The sequence below is a fragment of the Pieris napi genome, chromosome 18, assembly GCF_905475465.1.
Source record: "Pieris napi chromosome 18, ilPieNapi1.2, whole genome shotgun sequence".
In the NCBI taxonomy this organism is placed as follows: domain Eukaryota; kingdom Metazoa; phylum Arthropoda; class Insecta; order Lepidoptera; family Pieridae; genus Pieris; species Pieris napi.
Genome location: NC_062251.1, coordinates 924,685 through 951,206, shown reverse-complemented (window position 1 = coordinate 951,206; position 26,522 = coordinate 924,685). Strand labels below are relative to the sequence as shown.

General features: G+C 37.9%; 1 protein-coding gene and 1 pseudogene across 2 annotated transcripts; both read right to left on the bottom strand.

Annotated features, from left to right (window-relative positions):
- Window positions 1–335: 335 nt before the first annotated feature.
- Window positions 336–24,972, bottom strand: LOC125058179 (serine protease snake-like). 2 transcript variants are annotated; one of them, XM_047662206.1, is made up of 11 exons: window positions 24,916–24,972; window positions 20,199–20,266; window positions 19,883–19,983; window positions 18,907–18,998; window positions 15,861–15,949; window positions 13,570–13,715; window positions 12,563–12,678; window positions 11,070–11,219; window positions 9,798–9,930; window positions 2,146–2,277; window positions 336–590 (listed from the first exon to the last, which is right to left on the bottom strand). In XM_047662206.1, exons 1-11 carry the CDS (start codon window positions 24,966–24,968, stop codon window positions 423–425), a joined length of 1,248 nt encoding a protein of 415 aa, XP_047518162.1. In that variant the 5' UTR covers window positions 24,969–24,972; the 3' UTR covers window positions 336–422. The 2 variants fall into 2 exon arrangements, with proteins under 2 accessions (XP_047518162.1, XP_047518163.1); XM_047662207.1 differs by having other exon boundaries at window positions 11,070–11,216.
- Window positions 11,496–11,614, bottom strand: LOC125058992 (annotated as a pseudogene).
- Window positions 24,973–26,522: the final 1,550 nt, after the last annotated feature.

The window sequence follows — 26,522 nt, the reverse complement described above, 5'->3', positions numbered from 1 at the left end:
GTCAATGACACATTATGTATAATGACGAATGTGTTTCAAAAGAGTTGGTAAGGTTGCCACACGAGAAATCTTTCCATGGATATCAAATTCATACAGGCACCTTTATATCTTCCAGCTCCGGCTTTGATACCGATTTTTGTCTAGCGCGATCGCAATAACTCAGCGCTGTGCACCAATGCACTTTCTTTCGCATTTCGATGAAGGGAAACATCGAGAGAAAACCGACTTGCCTTAACACAAAAAGTTTAGCGTGTGTCAGGCATAGGAGGCTTATCACTTACCTATTAGATTGACAAATGAAACAGATCTGAGGGCTAGAACTAAAAAACTTGTTATTGATTTTAATTTTTATTTCGAAATTGTATACAAAATCATCGATAACATGTTCCTGTTTTTGCAACAGTATAATACATAATGAATGTTTAAGGCCAAACAATTTCCTCGATCCAGGGCACGTAATTTTCCACCCGGGTGTAAATGCTCGGTAGACCAGCTTTACCGCACAGACTGCCCGTGGCGGTGATCCCAATGACCATATACATACAGCGGATATTTGGGTGGTCTACTTGCAGGGGTCCACCGCTGTCTCCCTGAAATAATTATGTAATTTCAACCTAAAAATGAATTCTTCTGAACGTCGATAAATTTAGAAATCTCTAAAATGTAAGAGCATGTATAAGAACTGATCCGTAACTCTCACAAACCACCAATAAAGATGAATAACTATGTATTTATTTTGTAATCCTACAGTCAACATAAATTTTATATTACAATTATACTAAAGATATAGCCAAAGATGGAATACATATACAAAAAGGTTCAAGCATTAACGAAAGGAAATCAATAAAAATTATTTAATACATTTAACTTGTTTCTTCTTTTTGTGGTGATGGTATGGGGTGCTCATGATGCAGGTGATTCAGTGCTATGGATATTCTTAATACTCCTTATAAGCTTCCGCGATATATATTACACAAGTCAAGGCTTTCAAAACTGTCTCTTAACACAATATTTTACAACTGCCTTGCGATTCTGGAACTCACACAGCGGTTTTCACAGCGGCGGTCGCGCTCAAATTAGTCGTAAAGCAGTCATTTGACGATTTTGCATTCTGATAAACAATAAACTACAAGCTCCCTCCTTATCAGAATGCCAAATCGTAAAATGAAAGTAGATAGTTTTGAAAATAAAAAGCATTCCATCTTCACCTCTTCTCTACAAACAATTAGGGAGTTTTATTTTAACACAACCAAACAACTGTGAAGCAAACAATGCTAAAATGGGTTGACATCCCTAATGCAACATAATCTGAGGATAGATTGGTGTGGAGGCAGCAAGGCAATGTTTATAGCTTTCCAAGACAAGCACGATCAATAATGAAAACTATTAAGAAGATTTAAATAAGAAAAGCTGATGGATAAACCAGAATCTTACACTATACAAGATATCATTAAAATGACTATTAAAAACTGAAAGTAAATTTGGTAAGAGATTTCAAGAATCTGTTCAGGAATCTAACATAATGATGTCGTTACGGAAAGCATAGTAGAGGATAACTGAAAAGAAAGAAAGAACTAATAAGAAATAATTTATAGTTAAAAGAGAGCATTAGACAGGTTGAGAAGATGTGAAAGTGAAACAATTGTTTTTAAGATAAAAACGAAGCAAGGGGATATTATATGAGAAAATGTTTGTCATGAAAGCGAACGCAGAATAGTGAAGATGGTTATTAAACCACCACACATAACAATAAACTTAGTATAAACTTTATTATCAAAATACAAATTCCTGATTTTTCAATTGGTTCGACTGTGCGACTTTCTGTTACTGTGCTACAACATGGTAGGCTGACAAGTTCGTAAACTAACAAAGAAAACAATTTTGTTATGCCTTCGAGAGCGATTACCTCTTCATCAGTGCAACATTTTAGATACTATCCGAGTGGCTTGATCCCTTGGCGTTGCGTAGAGATGTAGGATCTCTCTGCATCTTCTACCGCATTTACCATGGAGTGTGTTCAGAGAAGTTGTTCGCTTGCCAGCTTAATGGCAATGTACTTACACTCCGTCCATGGGCGGCGGTATCACTTAATATTAGATCAGCCTCCTGCCAGTTTGCCTCCTGTAACAAAAGAAAAAGCCGTACCTTGCAAGTATCCTGGTTGGAAACTCGGTTTCCATAACACATCTGAGTTGTTGAGTTATATCCATTTGGCAATAGGCGGTACTTCGGATACTTCTTTTCACATTCGCTAGTTTCAAATCTCTCGACTGTTGCCTGAAAATTTAATCACTGTTCAGATTTCATTTCAACATTGACCAACTGCTGACACGGCTCACATGGCTGTTGTATACACCAACAGTTGACGAGAATAATATTATGTGTGTGTGAATAGGTGTAAGTAATATTTAAGATAAACAATAAATCAGATTTGAATGTTGCTCTATGTTATTTTCGCTTCTAGCCCAGTCATATTAGGTAAAAAAAGGGGTCAACCTCGGAATGAAAGATAATAAGCTACAAATTGGTATGGACCTTTGTTTTGTCGTTCTAAATGTTGTCTCAAAAGTCACAAATGATACCGTGTCCGCGTCTTAAGAAGGCCAAAGGTCATAAAAATGGGTTTTTCGTGAATATCTCGCTTTATATTGCTTAAATGATATTTGTACTTATTATAAAAGTTGTAGAGTATAAAATTCTCTACAATTTTTGTTCCATGTTTTTTTTAATACGGTCAACCGTTTTTGAGGTAGAGCGCGAAGAGTGCGCAGCGCACAGTCATATATGGTCCTATGCAAGGTCAAGCGTGAGTTACGGCTATCAGTACGTTATATCAAGTCTATTATTTATTAAATTATTATAATTATTAAACAATGGCCATTATTTATGTACTAATTTTTAATTGTTGATATTTTATTATAATCAGTAACTTAATTATTTATATTTAACTATTCAACTATAGTATATTATTAATTCTGGAATATATATTTTTAGTTAAAACGTCATTACATACGTTTTCTTCAAAACGTGTAAATTTTTTAATACTTATATACCTGGATATACTTGTCCCTACCCTATGACCTTTTCTATTTATAGCCGGGATAGATGTTCTATTGTATTCAAGGCCACTTTCTCTTTTAAGGGACCACTTTGTATTCGTCAAGATTATTCGTTAGTTTGAAATTGTATTTAAATACTTTAAGTTCTGTGAATGTGCATTCCGAGTGTCGAAAAGTGTACACTAGTAAAAATGCTATTGTTGCATCGAAACGACGCACAGAAGAGGGTGAACCTTCAACGCCAAGTGCACCTCGTAAAAAAAGAAACGAAGTGTTTGATTTTAAAAAATTGTGCTTATTTTGTGGCCAAGAAGCTAATGAAGTAGCGGAAAGTAAAAAAGGGAGAAGTACAGACGGACAATAAGTAATGTAAGCACTCTACCGATTAAAGAGAACGTAATTAAAAGAGCAGAAGAACGCAACGATTTCTTAGGAGAATTAGTAAAGGAACGTATACTTTACGAGTATGATTTGATCGCTGCTGAAGCAAAGTATCATACTATTTGCTATACCAACTTTTTAACTCGAGTACCATCTGCTGATAAGAAGCCGCGCCAAGATGATCAAGTCACTCAGGCAATGAAGGAGATTTTTTGTTATATAGAAAATAATGAAGATTCTCAGTTTACGTTGAAAGAACTTAAAGATGTCCTTACGGAGTACATACCCGACGATAAGACGATTATTACAAAACTACAAACTACTTTCTATTGCAAAAATGGTTGTGGTTCCCGCTGTGGATGCCGAAAATCAGGGCTACTATGTTCTTTAGCTTGTGGCCAGTGCAATGGACAAGCTTGCCTGAACGCTGCACAATATCCAAGTAATCCCGATGAAGAAAACGCATACGATCCTGAAATTCTGGAGGGTTTGGAGATGAATATGACCGATAATGAGAATGATGACAATGAATTGAACGTTTTCGAGCGACAACAAGAAGAAGACGACGAAGAAGATGAAAATAACTAGCTTCTATTCACAATTTTATTATAATTAAAACCAATAAAAATTCTTATGATATTTAAACTGACATTTCAACAAATGTATAGTTTGGCATATTTAATGATAAATAAAGATACCTATGCATAAAATATATCCCCTTATTGTCTTTTTAACTGAAAATATATATTCCAGAATTAATAATATACTATAGTTGAATAGTTAAATATAAATAATTAAGTTACTGATTTTAATAAAATATCAACAATTAAAAATTAGTACATAAATAATGGCCATTGTTTAATAATTATAATAATTTAATAAATAATAGACTTGATATAACGTACTGATAGCCGTAACTCACGCTTGACCTTGCATAGGACCATATATGACTGTGCGCTGCGCACTCTTCGCGCTCTACCTCAAAAACGGTTGACCGTATTAAAAAAAACATGAAACAAAAATTGTAAAGAATTTTATACTCTACAACTTTTATAATAAGTACAAATATCATTTAAGCAATAGAAAGCGAGATATTCACGAAAAACCCATTTTTATGACCTTTGACCTTCAATATCTTAAGACGCGGACACGGTATCATTTGTGACTTTTGAGACAACATTTAGAACGACAAAACAAAGGTCTATACCAATTTGTAGCTTATTATCTTTCATTCCGAGGTGAAACCCCTAAAATGACTGGGCTATTCCTCTCAAAGCGGCAAAGACTGTTTCAAGCCCATAATTATCGTGGTGATACCTGATAGCTTTGAGATAATCCCACCATCTTGAACCTTTGATCCTAGCAGGGCTCCGTCCGTTACCTTAGGTCTCTTGGTGCATCATAATATGAGTATATTATACTTATTTATATATTCGCTATTTGTAGGGCTTAGGGCATCGTAGGGTTATTAGGTTCTTACATCTCACCCTCTCATATATTTAGTTATCAACTTGCACACATACACTACATATTATACCATACATATTTTTTTTTAAAGACAAATCACACCAATTGACCTAGTCCCATGCTAATCTGGTGAAGCTTGTGTTATGGGTACTAGGCAACGGATATATATACATATTATAGATAGATAGATATATAAATACATATTTAAACACCCAAGACCTAAGCACAACACCAAATACTCATCACATCGATGGTCAAGGCGCTGCGTTCGGTCCTCTCATACTTTGTTTAATATACTATTCGCTTGAAATATCATGCAGGACAACGTCTGTCGGGTCCACTAGTTAGTTACATATAAATTGAACCACGCATTTCACAGTTTACTGACTGGCAAAATGGACCAAGGGTGAATGTTTGGTCCATTATTTTTCCTAAGAGCCGGGATTTATTACATGTTTTTAATTGATAGATATATGCTACTACTGAATGAATCCGCCCTTGGTTCCTTGGTTCACCTACATTCCGATACAAGCACTGCGATGACGTCACATGTTAAAACGCGGTGACGAAGTGTTTTTTTTTTTTTATTATGTAATAGGAGGCAAACGGGCAGGAGGCTCACCTGATGTTAAGTGATACCGCCGTCCATGGACACTCACAATGCCAGAAGGCTCGCAAGTGCGTTGCCGGCCTTTCAGGAATTGGTACGCTCTTTTCTTGAAGGACCCTAAGTCGAATTGGTTCGGAAATACTTCTGTGGGCAGCTGGTTCCACATAGTGGTGGTGCGCGGCAAAAACTGCCTTAGAAAACGCTCTGTTGTGGAACGACGGACGTCGAGGTGATACGGATGGTATTTTGTATTTTGTCTTGACGTCCGATGATGAAACTCAGCTGCAGGTATTAGACAAATGCGACAAATGCGATAAATGCGGTAGAAGATGCAGAGAGATGCCACATCTCTACGCAGCGCCAAGGGATCAAGCCGCACGGAAAGTGACTGGTCGTCGACGATTCGAACCGCTCTTCGTTGAATACGGTCAAGTGGAAGGAGCTGGTACTGGGTAGCTCCCCCCCAGAGGTGAGAGCAGTACTCCATGTGGGGCCAAATTTGCGCTTTATATAGTTGCAAGCGGTGGCCCGGATTGAAGTACCGTCTCGCCTTGCTGAGCACACCAAGCTTTTTGGAGGCTAATTTAGCCTTTCCTTCCAGATGACCGCGAAACTGAACGTTATTCGATATGTCAACGCCCAGTATTCCGATGCTAGCTGAGGCTTTAAGGAGAGTGTCTTCAAAGAGGGGAGTAGCGACAAAGGGAGTTTTATTAGCGGAAAACGCGCATACTTGTGTCTTCTTGGGGTTAAATTGGACTAGATTTAGTCTACCCCAGTCCGAGACTCCACGTAGAAGAGTTTCGACTTCAGACACAAGTTTGTTCCGGTACTCATCGACAACAGCCCGAGAAATACCTGCCCGGCCAGTGTAAAAAGTATCCCCAGTGCTGTCGTCCGCATAGCAATGAATGTTGCTAAGCTGCAACATATCATTGATATGCAGAATAAACAGGGTCGGGGACAGGACACAGCCTTGTGGGACACCAGCATTCACAGGTTTCAGGTCGGAGCATGCTCCGTCGATGACGACTTTGATGCTCCGATCAGCGAGAAAGCTGGAAATCCAGTTGCATAATTTCTAAGGGAGCCCGTAGGCTGGAAGCTTCGAGAGCAGTGCTCTGTGCCACACCCGATCGAAGGCTTTCGCTATGTCCAAACTTACCGCCAGCGCCTCCCCCTTGAACTCAATTGCCTCTGCCCACCTATGTGTAAGGTATACAAGGAGGTCACCAGCTGAGCGACCACGACGAAAGCCGTACTGAGAATCGCTAATCAGCTGGTGGCCCTCTAGATACCTCAGGAGCTGGCTGTTAATAATGGTTTCCATTATTTTGGAGAACAAGGAGGTTATAGCTATTGGGCGATAGTTGAACGGGTCAGAGCGATCGCCTTTTTTAGGGATCGGATGTATCGAAGCGATCTTCCAGCACTTCGGAACAGTGCCGAGCGTGTAAAGGTACCGGAAAAGGCGCGTTAGGACCGGAGCCAACTCAGGAGCACAAGTACGCAGCACAATTGGAGGGATGCCATCGGGCCCGCTCGACTTATGGATGTCCAAGGAAGACAAAGCTTTACGGATAGCACGTTGCTGGAATATAACTTCGGGCATCGTAGTATCACACCGCAATAATGTCGGTGGTTCCTTCCCTTGATCATCCAAAGTGGAGTTCGACGCAAAGAGACAGCCTAGAAGATCGGCCTTCTCTTTCGCGGTATGGGCTAGTGAGTCATCCTCCCTATGCAGTGGTGGAATTGAGGGCTGACAGAAATTCCCTTGGACAGCTTTGGCAAGAGACCAGAAGGCTCGAGTTCCCGAAGGGAGGTGGGCCAATTTCTCATCAAATCTGGCAATGTGCTCTGACTTTGCTTTAGCGATTTCTCGCTTGAAGGACCTGGAGGCTGAATTGTATGCTTTTTTACGTTCGCCGATAGTCACATCACAGGATGTCACCGCTTCTGTCCAGGCTTTAAAGCATTCACGCTTACGGCGCAAAGCCGCTTTGCAAGAACGCCTAAACCAAGGCTGGGACTTGCCACCGACCGGCACCGCAGAGAATGGAATAAAGAGTTCCATACCCTGCAGGACCACCTCGGCGACAGAGTCAGCGACGGCATCTGGAGTACTCGACGAAAAGCAAATGGGCCCCCAAGGGTAGGACGCAAAAAAAGACCGCATCCCATCCCAATCTGCTGACTTATAGTGCCACACGCGGCGACAGCCCGTGAAGCTAGGCCGAAGAGGGCGCGTGAACGGCACAATGCTCCGGACCACACAATGATCTGATGAACCCAATGGCGGTTCAACAGAGACTTGGTAGTTCTCCGGATGTGAAGTCAGCAGAAGGTCCAACAAAGAGGGTTTATGACCATCCACATCTGGTATTCGCGTAATCGCAGGGACCATTTGCGTCAAGTCGTAAGCCAAAGCAAAGTCGTGAAAGGATCTTCCCGCATGATCGGTGGTTTCTGAGCCGAGCCAATCGGCATGGTGGGCGTTAAAATCGCCAAGTATCACGATTTCAGCGGTAGGAACCCTTTCGAGCAGGGCCATTTGGATGTGCTCAATGAGTCGGTCAGTTTCGGTATTTCCGCTATGGGACCTTTACAGGCATGCGTAGAATCGCGGATGGTCATCGCAGTCTACGCGCAGCCAGAGGTTAGATAGGTCCCTTCCTTCAAGCGTCCCGAGGCGACGAGAACAGATATCCTCTCTGACGTACACGCAAACTCCCGCCCGCGGCACAAATGAATGTTCCAATTTGTACCCCGGGTACGAGAGGTAGGAAGTATCAGCCGGGGGGGATATCTGAGTCTCGGTAAGAAAGAGCAAGGCCGGCTTCGCAGTCTCTAAGTGGTAGTGGACAGCGTTGATGTTGGAATTGAGCCCCCTAACATTTGTGAAGTCCACGGCGAGTGTGGACGGGGGTGCTTTGTTAAATTGCTCCGTTTGCCCCGAGAACGATTAATGTTTTTACCGAGCGCAGAATTGCCCCCCCCCAGAATACGAAGGGCAGCCTGTGCGTCCACCACCGGGCGCAGAGTGTCCCGGTGTTGGACGCCCAGAGGGGGATTCTCCACCGCGAGCGCGTGTGGTACCCCCCTGGGGTAGATTCTGTTTTTTTTCTGCACCTTCATATTTCTTGTGTGGGGGGGGGGAATAGGCTCCGGGAGTCTCTCTCACCGCACGAAACGCGAGTACAATAAGGCGAACTTATTGCATCACTTCACGCCGGTTTTCTGAGAGACAGTGGTACTGCCCCGGTCGTGCCTGCCCATTTGGCTGAAGCCCGAAGGTGACAGCATGGCACTCCCACTAGGAAGGGGTTGACTGATTGCGCTGATGAAATAACCTCTGTCACAGGTTATTTCACCAGTGGGCGATGGGGCCGTCACGTCCCGACGCCGACAAACAACACAGCATATATACCTACCACTTCTTGATGACCACTGGGGCCTTCAGGCTAGTCAGTGGTCACACTGGTCCAGGATCCTCTGTTTACTAAGGAGGAACAGTACGTCTTCCTTCCTCCGCAATATTTTCCAAGATGAAGGCACTTTAAATGAGAAGATTTAGCTGATGACGTCCTCTCATCTAAGCTAAGTTCTCTGAGCTGAGCTGTAATGGCCCTTAAGACCAACAGGTTAGTTTGGAACAACAGTTAACCTGTCTTCCTCCACAAACGCATCTGACTATCAGCTTAGCGTGTTTCATAATTTTTCTTTAAAAACAAGTGGGCTATCAGCTCTATCAACTACATCTAGAAGATTACTTCATGCCAATGATAGTTCGTGATGGTTGATGTACTTCATCAAATATATATGCCGCATCTTACAATAACACAAACCAGCTACAACCTTTTGGGTTGGGCCCAAAATTTATATATCTGTTTCGTTCGTTTCAAATAGGCAAGTAGGTGATCATTCTTTTGTGCCTGACACATGTTACTTTTTGGATCTAAAGCCACTTAGAGGCATTATCAGTTAGACCGAATTAGTTAGTCTTTTTTTCTCCGAATTTGAAAATCCGACAACCACGCCGCTGCGAGCCACCTATGACACTCACAACTAACGTAACGTGGACAAGAAAGCATTCTATTGGTATAAAAAGTACATATGTCTGACCTGCGATTCTGTACCTCACTTTTCGCATCGGCGGTCGCTCTCAAATCAGTCGTGAAGCAGTCATTTTATGATTTGGCATTCTGAAAAGGTGGGAGCTTGTAGTTTATTGTTTATCAGAATGCCAAATCATACAATATAACATAATCATAAAATACCTTTTTGAGTACATCCGGGCGACTCTTATCTAAGTAAGCCGTCACTCCCCAACCGGTAATGATCGCAATGCTGTTGAATAAGGCGCCGCCGTCGTGAAGACACGCTGGCACCACGTACTTGTTGAGTTCTATACTATAAAAAATTAATAAATCAGTGGCGCTACAACCTTTTCAGATCCAGGCCTCGGATATCTATATCTGTTTTATGATTTGTCAATCAAATAGGCAAGTAGGTGATCAGCCTCCTGTGTCTGTCACACGCTGTCTTGTTTGGTCTAAGGCAAGTTTTCTCACGATGTTTTCCTTCCCTATTCGAGCGAATTTTAAATGCGCATGAGAAATTCCATTGCTTTGCTGTATTAGAGTCATACGCTGAAGCCACTAGTCCAATACTGCTCTAAACCCACGTGTTTCAATACTTAAAGCAATAAAAGCCTCTGTCAGGGGTGGTAATTCCAACTTCAATGTTTGTCTTTAAACGATCCCATGGCGAAATCAGCGTAGATATTGCGAACTACTTCAATTGCAGACTAAGATATTGCGGTTGATATAAAAAAATTCGCGTCTTCTTCGATACTCGTCATTCAGTCAATTTCTATAAAACCATAATCTATATATATAAAAATTAAACCCGTTTTCCGTTGTCACGACATAACATGAAAACGGCTTGACCGATTTGTCTGATTTCTTTTATATAATATTCCTTGAAGTACGAGGATAGTTCTTACGGAGAGAAAAATTAAAAAAAAAATGAGTGAAAAAGTCTAAAAACAACTTTTCTATATTCCCATACAAAATATTCGTAATAATACTTAAAAGTCAATTTGAACTTTAATACCATATCATAGAGTTCAAGTGTTAGTGGAGGGGTTCCGGGAAGGTAAATTTTTATTTTTGACATAATGTAATTGTTGTCTTATGAACTTTCTTTTTTTATCTTAGCTAGACGGGTGTCCCGAATAGCAGAATAAGTATTAAAAAAAAAAGAATAGACTGTTAGGCGGTACGATGTTCGCCAGGCTAGCTAGTTAATTATATATTTAAACCTTCCTTAGGAATCACACTATCATATGGCTTGAACTCTATCAAAATCTGTTCAGCAGTTTTTGAGTTATTCGCATTGGACGTTGTCACGCACCATCACATTGCCCATTGAAGTACTTCCTAACCAATTTGACTTCCTTTCAAGAAAAGGCGGTATCGCTTAACATAGCTTCCTGTCCGTTTGTTCAATAAAAAAAAGTGAAGTCAATTAGGAAATACTATACTTACTCTCTATCAGTCCGTAGTAATGCTATATCATTATATTGTATCGGTGAGTGGTAATCTGGGTGCGGGATTGCCACCACATTGTATTCTTTAGACGAATCCACGGGATCACTTCGTTTTAATATACCAACTCGGATTTTCTTAACAGGACTACTGAAAATAGTATTTACACCTTCAAATTTTTCTTAAAGCACAGGAACCCAGCCAGAGAGACATGACACTTCTTCCCTGAGAGATACGACCTCCAATTGTTTAAAGTAAGAGTTTAAAGCACCGTCCCGTACTCAAACTCAAACTAAAAAAAACTTTAGAGGTGTCAAGGGACACCCGGATGGAACTAAATTCCTTTCGATTAATTTATATGTTAATTGGTATCATAACAGTATGATAGATTTTCTCGACACCAATCTTACGACGAAAGAAAAACAAAGCCAACATCACGAGGTGTTCTCAGGCGGTCACCCATCCAAGTACTGACCTCGCCCGACGTTGCTTAACTTCGGTGATCGGACGAGAACCGGTGTATTACAATAGACAAAAAAAGTGTCGTGACAACTTTTCGTAAGAATTTTTTCCGTCTAGCCCCCTTCACAACGCGCGATAAGGAACTTCGTTCCAATAACTTTAATCATATAGGGAACCAAGTACGCTTATAAACGTCAACAGAAGAAGAGCGGGCAAGAAGAACTGGCAAGAACTCTCTGCCACTTGTTTAGAGTTATACAAATTGTTTTAACTGGAGCAAATTAATCCCAAGGATTAGGATTCAAATAATCGTCAAATTTGTAGGCTTCTTTATTGGACTCTAAGTAAAGTAAATCCAAATACTTTAAAGTAAATTATTAAAATATTGCTTGTTTCATAAGAGTCATAGAAAGTTCTTGTACAGTCAACTCTCGATAATTTGAAACTCAAGGGACCAGAGATAAATTCAAAATAACAAGTGTTTGAATAACCACGACTGAAGGAAATAAGAATTTGATAAAAAATTGTTACTTATTATTTCTATATTCTTATTATGTATTAACAATTATTCACAAATTTTTATTTCGAAAAGAAGTCAGTAATCTTTTTTTTTTTTCTTTTTGAGTGTGTGACTTCAGTTTATCATTGTCCAATAAATTTTCGATAGTGGTGAGAGCTGCAAAGCAATCGTCACTTGTCAGTTGTCACCCATTTATGTAAACAAACGACAGGTATGTGCATGATAAACGCTTCAATTTATAGAGAGTAGAGAAGACCGGATTTCAAATTATCGCATGTTGGCGAGTAAGATAATACTTTTTCAACTTCAAATTACCAAAGGGACCAATTATCATTGATTTTATTCAAATTATCGAGAGATTCAAATTAACGAGTGTCAAATTATCGAGAGTGGACTGTAATTTGAAATAATGATAATTGTTTTCAACGCCATCTATTGCCTAGAAGCTGGTGTTTGTAATCCGCTGGAGTTATCCAAAATCCGTTAATCAAACAGCAAAAACTCTACTTACCGCAGAAATCCGCTGTACGTGCAGTGCCCTGCTGTGAGCACATATCGTTCGCTGATTATGCTACCTCCAGCAATCCAATCTAATATAATATTATCATTACCATATCCCAGGAGAGCCTGAAAATTAAAAAAAAATCGGTTGTCTGTAAAGTCGGTTTACTGACGATAGTTGAACGAGACAACGTCATAAAAAATATTGATGGGATGGTTGCATTTAAAAAAAAAAATATATTTGTTTGATAGGTATATTGTATGGATATAGAGAAGGAGGTAAATGGAAATCACAATTGAATTGATCAAGTTACATTTATTTGTACGCATAAATACAATTATGTCAATTTTAAATGGAACGCCTCAGAGTGAGGTAACGCCTCAGAACGAGGTAACGCCTCAGAGCGAGGTAACGCCTCAGAGCGAGCTAACGCCGCATGAGTCATATTTTTTCGTGCGTGCAGCCGGCTCCATCGAATTATAAGACGTTGTCACGTCAAAAATACACCACGTTTTTATTAGTTATATGTATGTTGATTAAAAAGTTTACGTCAGCATAATCAGTCAGGGACTGACAAATCGCTCCGGCTAATTCGATAATAGGTCAAGAGGATCTTCATTTCCACCCCAGGTCTCTTTTCATCATAGAATAGATGCCATTTGAAAGACATCAACTGATATGATATTAAAATCTTTGGACCTGTAGCAACAACTACAATTTTACTTTGATGAGCAACTAGTCAGATTATGGTAAAAAACCGCCTTCACCGGGGAAGGCGAGGTCCCTTCCCTTTTTCCACTGTGCATGTAGTAACTTCAAAGTAGTTTCGAACCCCGGCATTGTGCCTGGATGGATTTTCTACGTGCGCATTTAACAATCGACCATACGCTGAAGAAAAACATCATGAAGACCGAAAGATCTTCGTATCAGGTACCTGCCTATTAGAAAAGGATGTCCAAGACCAAGGGTCTGATTTCTGTTACTTTTGATATCGCAGACTTTGATTGGTAACTCACCATATGGGGAAACTCCCCCTCATAAGCGTCTTCTCCTTCTATGATTAGCTGTTCTGGTTTCCGAGTGCACTCGTCAACTCTAATGTTACCAGTGGTAGGTCCAGGGCGGCACGGGTACACATATTTCTCTTGGTATTCAAGGCATTCTGAAATATTAAAGATAAATTTAACTACTTGACACTTAACTGATTGATCAAATGGTAGGGGAGCCCAAGAGGGGATTTCGGGATTTACTAAAGCGCGGCAGATTAATATATAGGGGGATACCTTGTACCCGGTTAAGTACCTCCACAAAACATGAGGCCCATATATAAGGCCGCCCGTGAAGGAGACAGGATCAGATTAGTAAAAAAAAATTGACCATCAGAAATTCCCGAGCGCGTCAGATTAAGGTAGGGTGAGTTAATTACATCCTAAAAAGTGTGTATTCCACTAATCTGACAATTTGAGAGTGACGTAAAAAAAGGGGAGGGCAACAAAGTTGTAAAAAAAAAAACGTCATCTCGACATTCTCGAGCGTAGCTAATTTTTTTTTATTTTGAAGAAAATAATTCAAGAATAATGAAAAATATATAATTTGACGATTTCCGCAAGCCGAAATAACAAAAATTCGTCGATAAATTAAATGCTTGCAGCTGCGTGATGCCTACATTTCCTTAAACCGATCGGAATCTACTAAACGGCGTTCTAAATATTTCCCTTAAAATTACATTTCCTGTGAATTTGAACCGATTCGGACCGATAGATTTTGAGAAATTTTGAAAAATCTTAAAAAAATAAGTATTTTTTTTTAAAGTGGTTTCTGTATCGATCAACTTCAAAAACTAATCCGCCTTTGAACTTGAAAAACCACGTCGATCGCCACTAAGCTGGTCAAAAGCGGTTGATTCGTTCGAGAGATATCGTGAACGAAAAAAAACCCGAAAAAGTGTTTCTTCGGGATTACTCCGAAATTTGTGGTTCGATCAATTAAAATTAAAATGATAAAACTGCGTCGAATGCCGCCAACCGCGTGAAAATTGCTTGGTCCATTCAAAAGTTATTGCGGTTTGAAAATTCTATGAAATATGAAATAGTGTTCTATGAAACTTCTATCAGACTTTCGAGCTGGGAGAGCTCAAATGCATAGAAATATTATTTCTTTGAACTCAGCGAGCTCAAAATATCAATTTTAAGCGCCCAGGAATGGAACTAGCGGGAAGTTGCAGGGATGGCCCTTTAGGTGAACCGTTTTTCAAATTTTTTTTTGTCAGATCAGGCGAATCCCTCTAGATAATCGTCAGATTATGAGACAGTATGTTTAGAACATAAAAATGAACCACATATATATCTTAATCTGACGCGCTTGAGTATTTCAAAATTGCGATTTTTTTTGCAAATTATGAAAATGGCCGTGGGTTTGCGTCCCATCGAAATCGTCAGATTAGTGAATGAGAGCTTTTTTTTGGTGCACTTAACACTCCCTTAGAAAATCTGACGCGCTCGATATTTTTTTTTTTCATTTTCAACCCTTAAATACAACCACCCGCATCATGCAAACGATCAGATTAACATACGTACATTATTAAAAATACGTAGGGCATTGATGCTATCAATATCTGACGCGCTCGAGGATGTCCATGCAACAGTTTTTTTTTACATATTTAACAATCTATAGCCGCTTCCCCCACCGATGAAAAGGTTTATATCATATAACATTTTTTTCTTCTTACAATCTAAGCATTGCATCCCAATTGGTCTCTACGACGCTCGAGTAAATCCCCATTTAGCATCGTGGGCTCCCCTACCAAAATAATAAGTATATTAATGTGTGTTAGTGGTAAAAATAAATCAACGGCGCTGCAACATATGAGGTTTGGGCCTAAGATTTCTGTATCTCTTTCATGATTTATCAATCTAATAGGCAAGTAAGTGATCAGTCACGATGTTTTCCTTCACAACATTCTCACGATGTTATTGGTGTACAGCCGGGGTTCTACGACCTCAGGGATGAGAGTCACACGCTGAAGCCACTAGGCCAACACTGCTCTATTAATTATATATAACAAAAACTAATACTAAAGATATAATCAAAGATGAAATACATATATACAAATAGGTTTAAACATTTACGAAAGGATTAATAAAAATTATTAAATACATTTAACTAAGTAATACCTAATTCAGCTGTGTTGTGTCATGGGTGTTGGTGTGTGGTGTGCTTATTATACAGGTGACTCAGCGCTGTGGATATTCTTAACACTCCTTAAACTACCGCGATAGCTTACAGAAGTCGAACGCTAGAAACTTACTATCATACGCTTTCTGTCCTCTTCTCTCTGCTTTGTCACATTCCGACGAAAACTCTTTCCCTTTAGGTCGCTCCGTTGTGGTTGTTTTTCTGTATAAAAAACGACGAGTTGCACTCCGGGAGTGCCGGCAAAAGTGAAAACTTGAATATTAACGTTGTGCATTTTTGATATTTTGGAATGGTTTGGAAATAATTTTGCATGAATTGCTTTAATTATCAGTATAAAAGTACTATCATTTATGTGGTAGAATACAATATTTATTTATTGCGCTATCGTACACAAACATGACAATTTATATTACATTAAATACGCCTCGCCAGCTGTCTACTCTCCGTTGTTCTTACGAAACCTACACAAAATAATTAAAATTAGTATTACATAATTCAATTAGGAAAATTCACAATTTTTTTAAGTTGCCATTTTTTATTCGCGTCAGTCTGACCAAATCGTTAATAATAAAGATTTAGACGTTACGCAAAATTAAACCTTGATGTAAGGTCCAATTCCACATGATTGTGTATCTGAGGAAAGAGACAAATGAATTAAAACCGTTACTATATAGCACGAAGGTTCATAATCTTTAAAAAAACATCCGTCTTACGAATTTTTCCTGACGCGAGTTTAACATTTTTTATTCATTCCAAAAAAAAGTGTACAACGCCGAGAAGTTTTCTCTTCAAAAAAACACGAGGTTAATTTCCCCGGTTACATAGCTTAGTTTCCTTAACTGAAAGTGGTTGGATTTGCTACAAATGAACAATAATTGAACAAGATGAGATCCATGGAATCCAGAGTCGGTTAATTCAGTCCCTACTTAAGGTACCTTCTGTTTAAGTTAATACGTAATTGGCTTACCTAACATAATACGTGACCATATCATTATTACAAATGTTATACTATTCAGGCATCTAGTTTTATCCACAACGAAGTTATCGGGGCTCGGAAATGGCCTGAACTGCTTCGAGAAAAGCTCATCGCGAAATCGATCTGTTACGCGGAAATTAATTGGGATCTTTTTTAAAAAAGATCATAATGATTTTGATACAAGTATATTAACTTAGAATAAAATATACAAAGAAAGTAGAACAAAGTATGAGCACGTCTGCTCGGATAAGAGTTAGGAGATTGGCTGGCTTGATGGTAATGTAAGGTTGTTGATGCATAGGAAGAAATGAAATCAGGTATGTCAGCAATATAGGATGCATGGAGGAGTTGTAATTGATCGATGTTCTCTCACTGCCGTTAAGAATCGTTTATAGTCTTTGTCATTAGGTATCTTTTTCTATGTATGGAAAACAGCAAATGTAATACCAGTACATAATTCCGGAGACAAATCTAACGGATGTAGACCAGTGCAGATAGCCTTTAAAAATAATAAAAAGTGAAAAAAATAATAGTAGGATAAAACCTATTGGAAAGGGTGGATAATATTATAAAAATTAAAGGAAAAATAATGTACGGGCGATCTGAGGTCGGGAAGGGGTAGGGGGGGTAGTTTTAAGGGTAAAAAACGGTTTATCTCGATTTCCGGCAAAACTAAAAGTCCTATCGAAGAAAGTTAAATGGCAAAGTTGTAGGTCATGAAAAGATCTACAACTTTTGTATTTACACATTTTTCACATAACCTCAAAATTTATGTTAAAAATTTCAAAAAAACAACTTTTTGGTTTTTTATTTCTATCTTTTACAAAAATTTTTTTTTTTAAACGAAATTTGGTGAAAACTTACCTTATTATGTCCCAAATATATACTGTAATTTATTTGATTAAAAATATTTATTTTTTCACCTTATTTTGAATTAATATCGAAAAAACACCCTAATTTTCAATCGAAAATTCTGACGTCAAAATTTCAGCTTTTTTCAAAAAGTTGGTGTGCTTTCAGTTCGTTGAAATCTCTACTTTCCTATGGTAGTAAATCTTACCATACCATACCATAGTAAATCTTCTCAGAAAATGCAAAAAATCGTATGCAGTAACGCCCAGACCCGTCATCCCCTTCCCTACTTCTCTATGAATCTTCTTTAAATTATAATTAGATGCCTATTTATTACTATTTTAAGATAACTTCCCGGCCTCAGATCGATCGTAATTTATTTTTCCTTTCATTTTGATCATATTCCCCTGCTTTTCTAATGGGTTTCATCCTACTGTATTTTTTTTTGGTTTCAAAAATTATCGGCACTGGTCTAATGTGACTATAGGCCAATTTGTATTCTAAACACTTTTACTAAAGTATTAGTATGTATGAACGTTAAAAATTATAGTTTCATTAAACCCATACTTATTTCAGAACAGCCCTGCGATTCTGTAACTCACTTCACGAACTCACACAGCGGTTTTCGCATCGGCGGTCGCTCTCAAATCAGTCGTGAAGCAGTCATTTTATGATTTGGCATTCTGAAATGGTGGGAGCTTGTAGTTTAATGTTTATCAGAATGCCAAATCATAAAATGGCTGCTTCACGACTGATTTGAGAGCGACCGCCGACGCGAAAACCGCTGTGTGAGTTCGTGAAGTGAGTTACAGAATCGCAGGGCAGGGTTTATGTTTGGGATTAAATTTCTATTTAGTTTTACTTATAATTTATTTTATTTTGTGTTTGCTTGTTTAATTTTTACCCTTGCTTATCTTAATATTATAAAAAGGAATGATTTGTATGTTTGTAAAATCGATCCAGTACTGTTTGGCTCAAAAAGTACTGGATCGATTTAAAATTATTTCACTATTTGAATGCTACATTATCACTGATATAGCGAGAAATAAGGATTCCTACTAAAATTACAATAATGTTACCCAAGGTATTAATCAGGTCTCATTGTTTTCTACAAATGTTTGTATAGAAAACAAAAACGAATTGGAATATATTATTTGGGTATAATGACGTGACGAGGAGCATTATGTAGGTTGCAGGTCTACATTTGATGTACTTGGCCATTTAAAAGAGTGAGAGTATTGACAGTTCTTCTCTTTTTACGCCCTTGTCAGTTATTTTGGCAAGATCCGTCAAATCTTTGACCAAAGATAAATATCCGTCACTTACTCACCCTCCCCAAAGCCTCCCACTAATTTTAGGTGTGGTATCCGCAAGCGATTCCCCACAGCAAATGACTGGATCAAAATCACTGTACCCGCATTTCTGAAAAATTAATAATTATTATATTCTCAACTCTTTGAGCAGTGTTGGCCTAGGAGCTGGACAAGTTGACAGTAGCACGTCTGCCCTGAGAAGTGGCTTTGAATATTTATGCGTGAAAGAGTCAGGTCGTGTGGCAGTCGTATTTCACGGGGCTCGGCTGTTATTGCCGTCAAAAAAGCTGAGGCCAAAATATATCAAAGGAACGTGTTGGACATATCCGGGATGATTTTTTGGATATGCGACAGCTCAGCCCTGCGATTCTGTAACTCACTTTTCGAACTCACACAGCGGTTTTCGCATCGGCGGTCTCTCTCAAATCAGTCGTGAAGCAGTCATTTTATGATTTGGCATTCTGAAAAGGTGGGAGCTTGTACTTTATTGTTTATCAGAATGCCAAATCATAAAATGACTGCTTCACGACTGATTTGAGAGAGACCGCCGATGCGAAAACCGCTGTGTGAGTTACAGAATCGCAGGGCTGTTCAAGGTGAGTGCTACCAAAAACACCATGTCACAATACAATGACAAAACTCCATGAATTGCTTCCACATCCACCGTCTCCAGATTTGGCCATCAGCAAGCTTTTTCCTGTTCCTTTGTTCCCTTTGGAGTAGAGACTCTTGGGTTCAAGTCCACACGCGCTAATTAAAGATGTTGGCCCCTGGTAGATAGTACCGGTGACCCCAGAGCTGGTGCTTTCCTTAACGAATAAGTATCGCAATACAGCGAGGAAATGCCTACATTAAAGGTCTAACACAGGAACCAATTTTAAAATTTGAATATTGTGTTTTAGAAATAACTATATAATAATAGAAATTTAAAATTAATACTATATAAAAACAATTTTTAAAAATCACAAATTAAAATTTCTTTAGCTTCGTTACCATTGGTTCAAGATTTTTTCTGAAGTCATCTTCTGCGTATGGGCAGTCGTTTATGGCCTTGCAAACTCCAGGAGAGCCATCCGTTTTGTAGCATTTGTCTCCTGTAAACAGTTCATAAAACAAATGAAGGTATGCAAGGAAAAAAAAACAAGTCTCACAACGCAGTTCTTCTAACGTAAAAAGTGAGATCCATGTAATACCAAGTCGGTTCATGCTGTCTTCTGAAGCCTACCCTAAAGATGCTTAGAGCGTAGTACTGGCCTGAACTATATCAAACTAAATTTGAAATTGCAAGAGTAAAAATAAAATACATTACCTTCACTTAGAGATTTGGTACACGCCAAAAGTGAGAACACTATTGCTATGATGAACATTTCGTTGTTCCTGGAAAAAAAAAATTGTCTATCAGGAAAGCCTTTTCTTACAGTAGATATCTATTTCCAACACACAAAATAATATACAGTAATTACAATATTCTTAACCTGAATTACTTGACATAATCAAGTCAAGTCAAAAATCATTTATTCATATAGGTTAACTAGCGACCCGCCCCGGCTTCGCTCGGGTGCAATGCTGATACTAAATACACTACAGAAAAACTGCGGCCGGCCGGTACCGCCGCAAACGCTACGTCCCGCAATTTTTAAATCTGTAATATCTTCGAAAATATTCACTTAAATCATACGGTGTAAAGGGCCATATAGATCTATATTAAATGAACAATGTATTCACGGTATTTAATTGGTTAAGGATTAATGCTGTATTGGTTAAAATCGCTTCGAAAATTAGCCATTATTTGTCGTAAAAAGTAAATGACAAAAAAAAGTTATTGTGGGTTATCCATAAGAGATAGACATATACCATCACGGACTTTTCTGTAGACCTTTTCAATGTGTACAATACTTAGTACATTATTTTGATAAAACTCGTAGGGTTCAGCCTGCGTTTGCAATGTAAGCGGAAAAAATGTAATTATTTATGACATCACATTAGAAACCTCAAAAATAACAGTACTTCTCCACTATTTAATGGATGTTATTATACATATAAACCTTCCTCTTGAATCACTCTATCTATTAAAAAAAACCGCATCAAAATCCGTTGTGTAGTTTCAAAGATTTAAGCATACAAAGGGAAATAGGGACAGAGAAAGCGACTTTGTTTTATACTATGTAGTGATGATAATAACACAATGTACACTTATGAACGTCAAAAAAGAAATACACATTAAATGCTTCTAATTTTACATTCACTGTTCTCAAATCAAGGACGTAGAACGGAAGAGAAGAACTGACAATAAACTCTGCGCCACTATTTTTAATCGCCAAGTTTTTTGTGTTACACAACGTTTGTGAGTATGTTCCACGTGACATCTTAAGTTTTTTTTATTTTTATTTATTTTAAGCCTTAACTTAATTTCCTAATACAAATATATCTAGTTATCTCATGTGTTAGTGAATAACTTTTACAGTTAGTAAGTATCAGGAACCCTCTCCGGTAAAGGCCTCCTCCAAGGCTTGCCATCTTTCTCTATCCCGAGCTATTTGGACCCAGTGAGGACCCGCGATTTTTTTTATGTCATCATCCCATCGAGCGTAGGGTCTGCCTCTGTTTCGTTTGCCTGGTGGGCCACTCCATGTAGTTACTGTTTTCGTCCACCTATGATCTGTGAGGCGCGCTACATGACCCGCCCACTTCCACTTCAATTTTTTTGCGTGGCTTAGAGCATCAATTGCTCTCGTCTCTTGTCTAATTTTAATGTGTCTTATTTTATATACCTTTTTAATATTTAGCATGCTCTTTTCCATTCCTCGTTGACATGTATTTATTTTATTTGTAAATTTCCATGTTTGGCATGCATATGTCAGACATGGCAGAAGGCATGAGTCCATAACTCTCCTCTTGAGTCCTATAGGCATGTTACTTTTAAATATTTCTTTGCAACTCCAATATTTATTCCACGTACTTTTAACTCTTCTATCTATTTCTTGATCATTTCTGTCGCTACTGAATCCAATTTGTTTGCCCAAGTAAATATACTTTTCAACATATTCTAACTCGTCATTCCCTATTTTTATCGTAGATCTTATGTAGTTTGTCATGGCTTTGGTTTTTGTTATATTCATTTGCAAACCTACTTGTACGCTAGCCTTGTGTAAGGTTTCTATCATATTTTGTAATTGGTTGCTTGTTTCTGATAGCAATACTAAGTCGTCTGCAAATCTTAGATGGTTCAAGTAGTTGCCTTGGATGTACAAGCCTTGTTTTTTCCAGTCTAGTTTACTTATGATCGATTCTAATATTGCAATAAAAATTTTTGGGGAGAGTGGGTCACTTATATATCTTAGGGTCTCCTTTTTTGTAAAGTAAGATAATATTAGATTCCGACCATTGTGATGGTATATGGGTTGTTTCCAATATCATATTGAACAATTTTTCCAGTGGAAGAGCCAGTATGATACTTGCTGCTTTGATTGCATCATTTGTAATATTATCTGAGCCTGGGCACTTGTCGGGTTTTAGTTTATTTATAGTGTCTATGATTTCCGTACATTGTATCGGCTCTATGGGACGTTGTAGTTCCTCGAATTCCACTTCTTCATTTAGAGACTGACCGCAATCGCTATGTGTGCATGGTGCGCTATATAGGTTTTTATAGAAGTCAGTAGCAATGTTAATAATGTCTTTTCGGTTATACGTTACTTTACCAGACTCTTTCAGGCCTTCAATCCACGTTTTCTTTGTTCGCAGCTCTTTATATCCTTTTACAACACACACAACGTTTATGAGTATGTTCCACGTGACATCTTAAGTAAGAAATAATAATAAAATTAATTAAAAACAAAGATTTGTCCTCTATCAGCAGGAGGCATGGTGAAATAGGAGCACGCACTTACATTCGCGTGGGAACAACACGCAAATACATAGTCGAAATAACTAACACCACCGTATACACGAATTCAAGTTTGACCAGTCACCACAATTAGCACCCGTTCACGAGTATGACGCATGGCCAGTCATCGGCCCCCTGTCCATATTTAAGGAAGAGAGACAACCCGACGCATGGACGCCGCCACAAGCAATAACATTTAAGCGAGCATGACCGTCCTTGAAATGAGAACTTGGCTACATATGAAAATAATAATAATACTAATTATACTGAAATAATTTGTGTAATAAGTGATAATAATTAAAACAAATTTAAAAGTTTGGTCCCTGTGGCAGTGTACTTTTAACGCTGGCAACATTTCCTCGCTGTATTGCGATACTTATTCGTTAAGGAAAGCACCAGCCTTGCGATTCTGTAACTCACATTTCGAACTCTCACAGCGGTTTTCGCAGCGGCGGTCGCGCTCAAATCAGTTAGTCTAGTCGACAAGTTGAAAATGGTACAAAATAGAGATACTGCTCTTAAAATTATGTGTGATAGGATCCGGAATGACGTCTAGAAAAATATTCCAAAAGCGTGTATTAGCACATAAAAAATTGCAAAAGTTATAAACAATTAAAGATGAAAAAAAATGGCATTTCGTTTTTTGCCAATATTTAATAAACTATTAATATTTAAGAAATTTCAAAAAAAGATTCTGAAAGATTCTCTATCTCCATTATTTATAATTTTAATTTAACGCTGAAAATAGGTCTGCGCGTGACATTTTTAGGATGCGCGCGTGGCGTCAAGAGCGAGTCGTGAAGCAGTCATTTTACGATTTGGCATTTTGATAAGGAGGGAGCTTGTAGTTTATTGTTAATCACAATCATATTGAAATTTGTTTTTATTTTTTAAAGTTTAAGTTACTAGAACACAATGGTTATTTTGATAATATGCCTCAGGAATCACGCTATCTATCTTATCTATAGAAAAATCCGTTCAGTAGTTTTTGGCTTACCGCATTTATGGTAACAACAACTGGCTGGCCATTCGTACCATAAGATGATCAAACAGACAGAAATAAAAAAGATGAAACATTGCACATAAAACAATATTTCTTTATTTATTTATTTAGTTATTAAGCTTATGACATCACACACAGTACTAAAATTACTAATTATTTTACAAAAAATCTCACATCTAAAATGTGTGACAATTAATGTAAGCATAAGTTTCACAAAAAAATTTAAATAGAAATTAAAAATTACAATTAAAACATATACGATAGTAAAAGCACACAATAAAATAAAATAAAATTACAGAAATTTGTTGGCGAGAGCAGAAAAAAAAGAAAAATCATCATCAAAACAGCGAAATTAGGTTTGAGAAAGGCAAGACAATGCTTTTTCTAAAACCGATCAGCCCACTACCGAATATATCCAGCTCTGGATAAGCTGTGTTCAATTTGTGGAAATCGCGAAGAATTCGAACGAGAGGTGCCTGAACTCCTAGGTTGGTTTTGGCAGAAGGAATTTGGAAGATATTGTTGATTTTAAACCTAGGGAATGAGTAAGGGACGACAAATTTGATTTCCTGTAAGAGGTTCTTTAAAAATTAAATAGCTTAAGTCAGTCACAGCTAAATTCACATTATTATTGTCACTACACTCTTCCGTTGTACTTGTTGTTTTTTTCATTAAACTTTGGAAAACACCATCAAAATTGTGGTTTGCCAACGCCATATTGGCAGAAAGTGGAACTAAATTTAAATTAACAGTCAAGAGGCTAGGCAAGTAATGAAACGTCATCGATCCTAGTCATTTGCCTAGATGTTTAATCAACTGGCTGAACATCTTTCAGGCCGGTAGTTAAACGCTGTTTAGTTAAGAGGCTAGACTTTTGAGTGAACGGCTAAGTTAAAGCTGCGACATATCATTCAAAAAACATTTTAGCTGTGTCCTACAACAAGGGTGAAACCGTAGTCCTATATTTTTTCTAATTATTCCCGTAGGTCCTAACATCCAGATAAGGCATTCATCCAATGGTGATGTTATGTAGCTTATCTCACTCGCTATATTAATAAAGTCATTATTAAAAACTTCATTATTAAAGTGTCAAATCAAATCAAATTATTATTAGTATTATTATATAAATAAACTTACCGAAAAAACAAATTAAATATATTTATTATCTGGACAGTTGACATATTGCACATGCAAGCGATATGAAAACAATAATAATCAATGTAAAGCAGAGACGCTTATATAAAAATAAGTCGAGTGACTTTGCTAATAATGATTGCCAGGCGCTTTTATTTTAACAATTTAACTGAGAGATATTTTATTCATTAACGTCTTTTGTGAACCATATAGACCAGTCATTATAGACATTCGAAATCGAAAATTTGATAATAATTCCAAAAGTTTTCAAACTTCGGTTAAGTGAATGGTACATTGGGACGACAATAAATCTCATTTTGCAACCTTGTCCGCAGTCCGGAACATTGTTAAAATTGCAATTAAATTAATTTTTGCTGTATGGTCGTGAAAAAAATTCCAAAAGTTCTGCAAACTTGGGGAAGTTTTCGATATAATATTTCATATCACGTATAAAATTTGCAACGAACCTAAGTGTACGGAACATTTTTTGTTATTTATTTTATTTTCGATATATCTGTCAAATTTGCAGAACTTTTGGAACGTTTTCCTTAAGTTTAATAAAGAAAAACATTAATTTTTAATAACAAAAAATGTTCCGTACACTTAAATTGGTTGCAAATTTGACACGTGATGTAAAATAATATATTTAACACCACTCCAACTTTGCAGAACTTTTGGAATTTTGGTCTCAAGAACTGAGCAAATTATCATTTATTGCATTTTTAACAATGTTCCGGACCGCAGAGCAGGTTGCAAAATTTTATAGTTTGTTTTAATACCACTCCCGACCTTACATCAAAATTTGAAAACTTTTGGAATTATAATGAATTAATTGTCTTGACTGACTGGACTAATATGTCGAGACGTATAGTAGCGCTTTATGACTTCCATATGTCAAATCCAAAACGTTTTTGACATACAGGATTGTAATGTGTCAATTTGAAAGAAATTAGATTCTATTGAAATATTTTGACGTGACAACGTCTTATAATTATAAGACGTTGTCGTGTTGACGATGGAGCCGGCTGCACGCACGAAAAAACATGACTCATGCGGCGTTACCTCGCTCTGAGGCGTTACCTCGCTCTGAGGCGTTACCTCACTCTGAGGCGTTCCATTTAAAATTGGCATAATTGTATTTATGCGTACAAATAAATGTAACTTGATCAATTCAATTGTGATTTCCATTTACCTCCTCTATATCCATACAAAATACCTATCAAACAAATTTAATTAATTTTTTTTTTAATGCAACCATCCCATCAATATTTTTTTATGACGTTGTCACGTTCAACTATCGTCAGTAAACCGACTTTACAGACAACCGATTTTTTATCACTGTTTCTTGGCCCTGACGTGAATTTTCCACCGCGCTGGCCTTTGCCACTTACCGCTAGTTGCGGCAGCAGATATGAATAGACAGTTTTGTATGGCGGTCCACCTCCACTCTGTGGATCCAGCACAGGGCCACTAGGTACCCGCAAATGGGTGCTAAGTATAAGGTATAAATTTTACACTACCTTCACGTTCACCTGTCACTAAAGGGCAGGGTAAAATTGTAAAGATGAATCAGCATTTGAAAAAAATAAAATCTGTGTCTACCTAGGAAA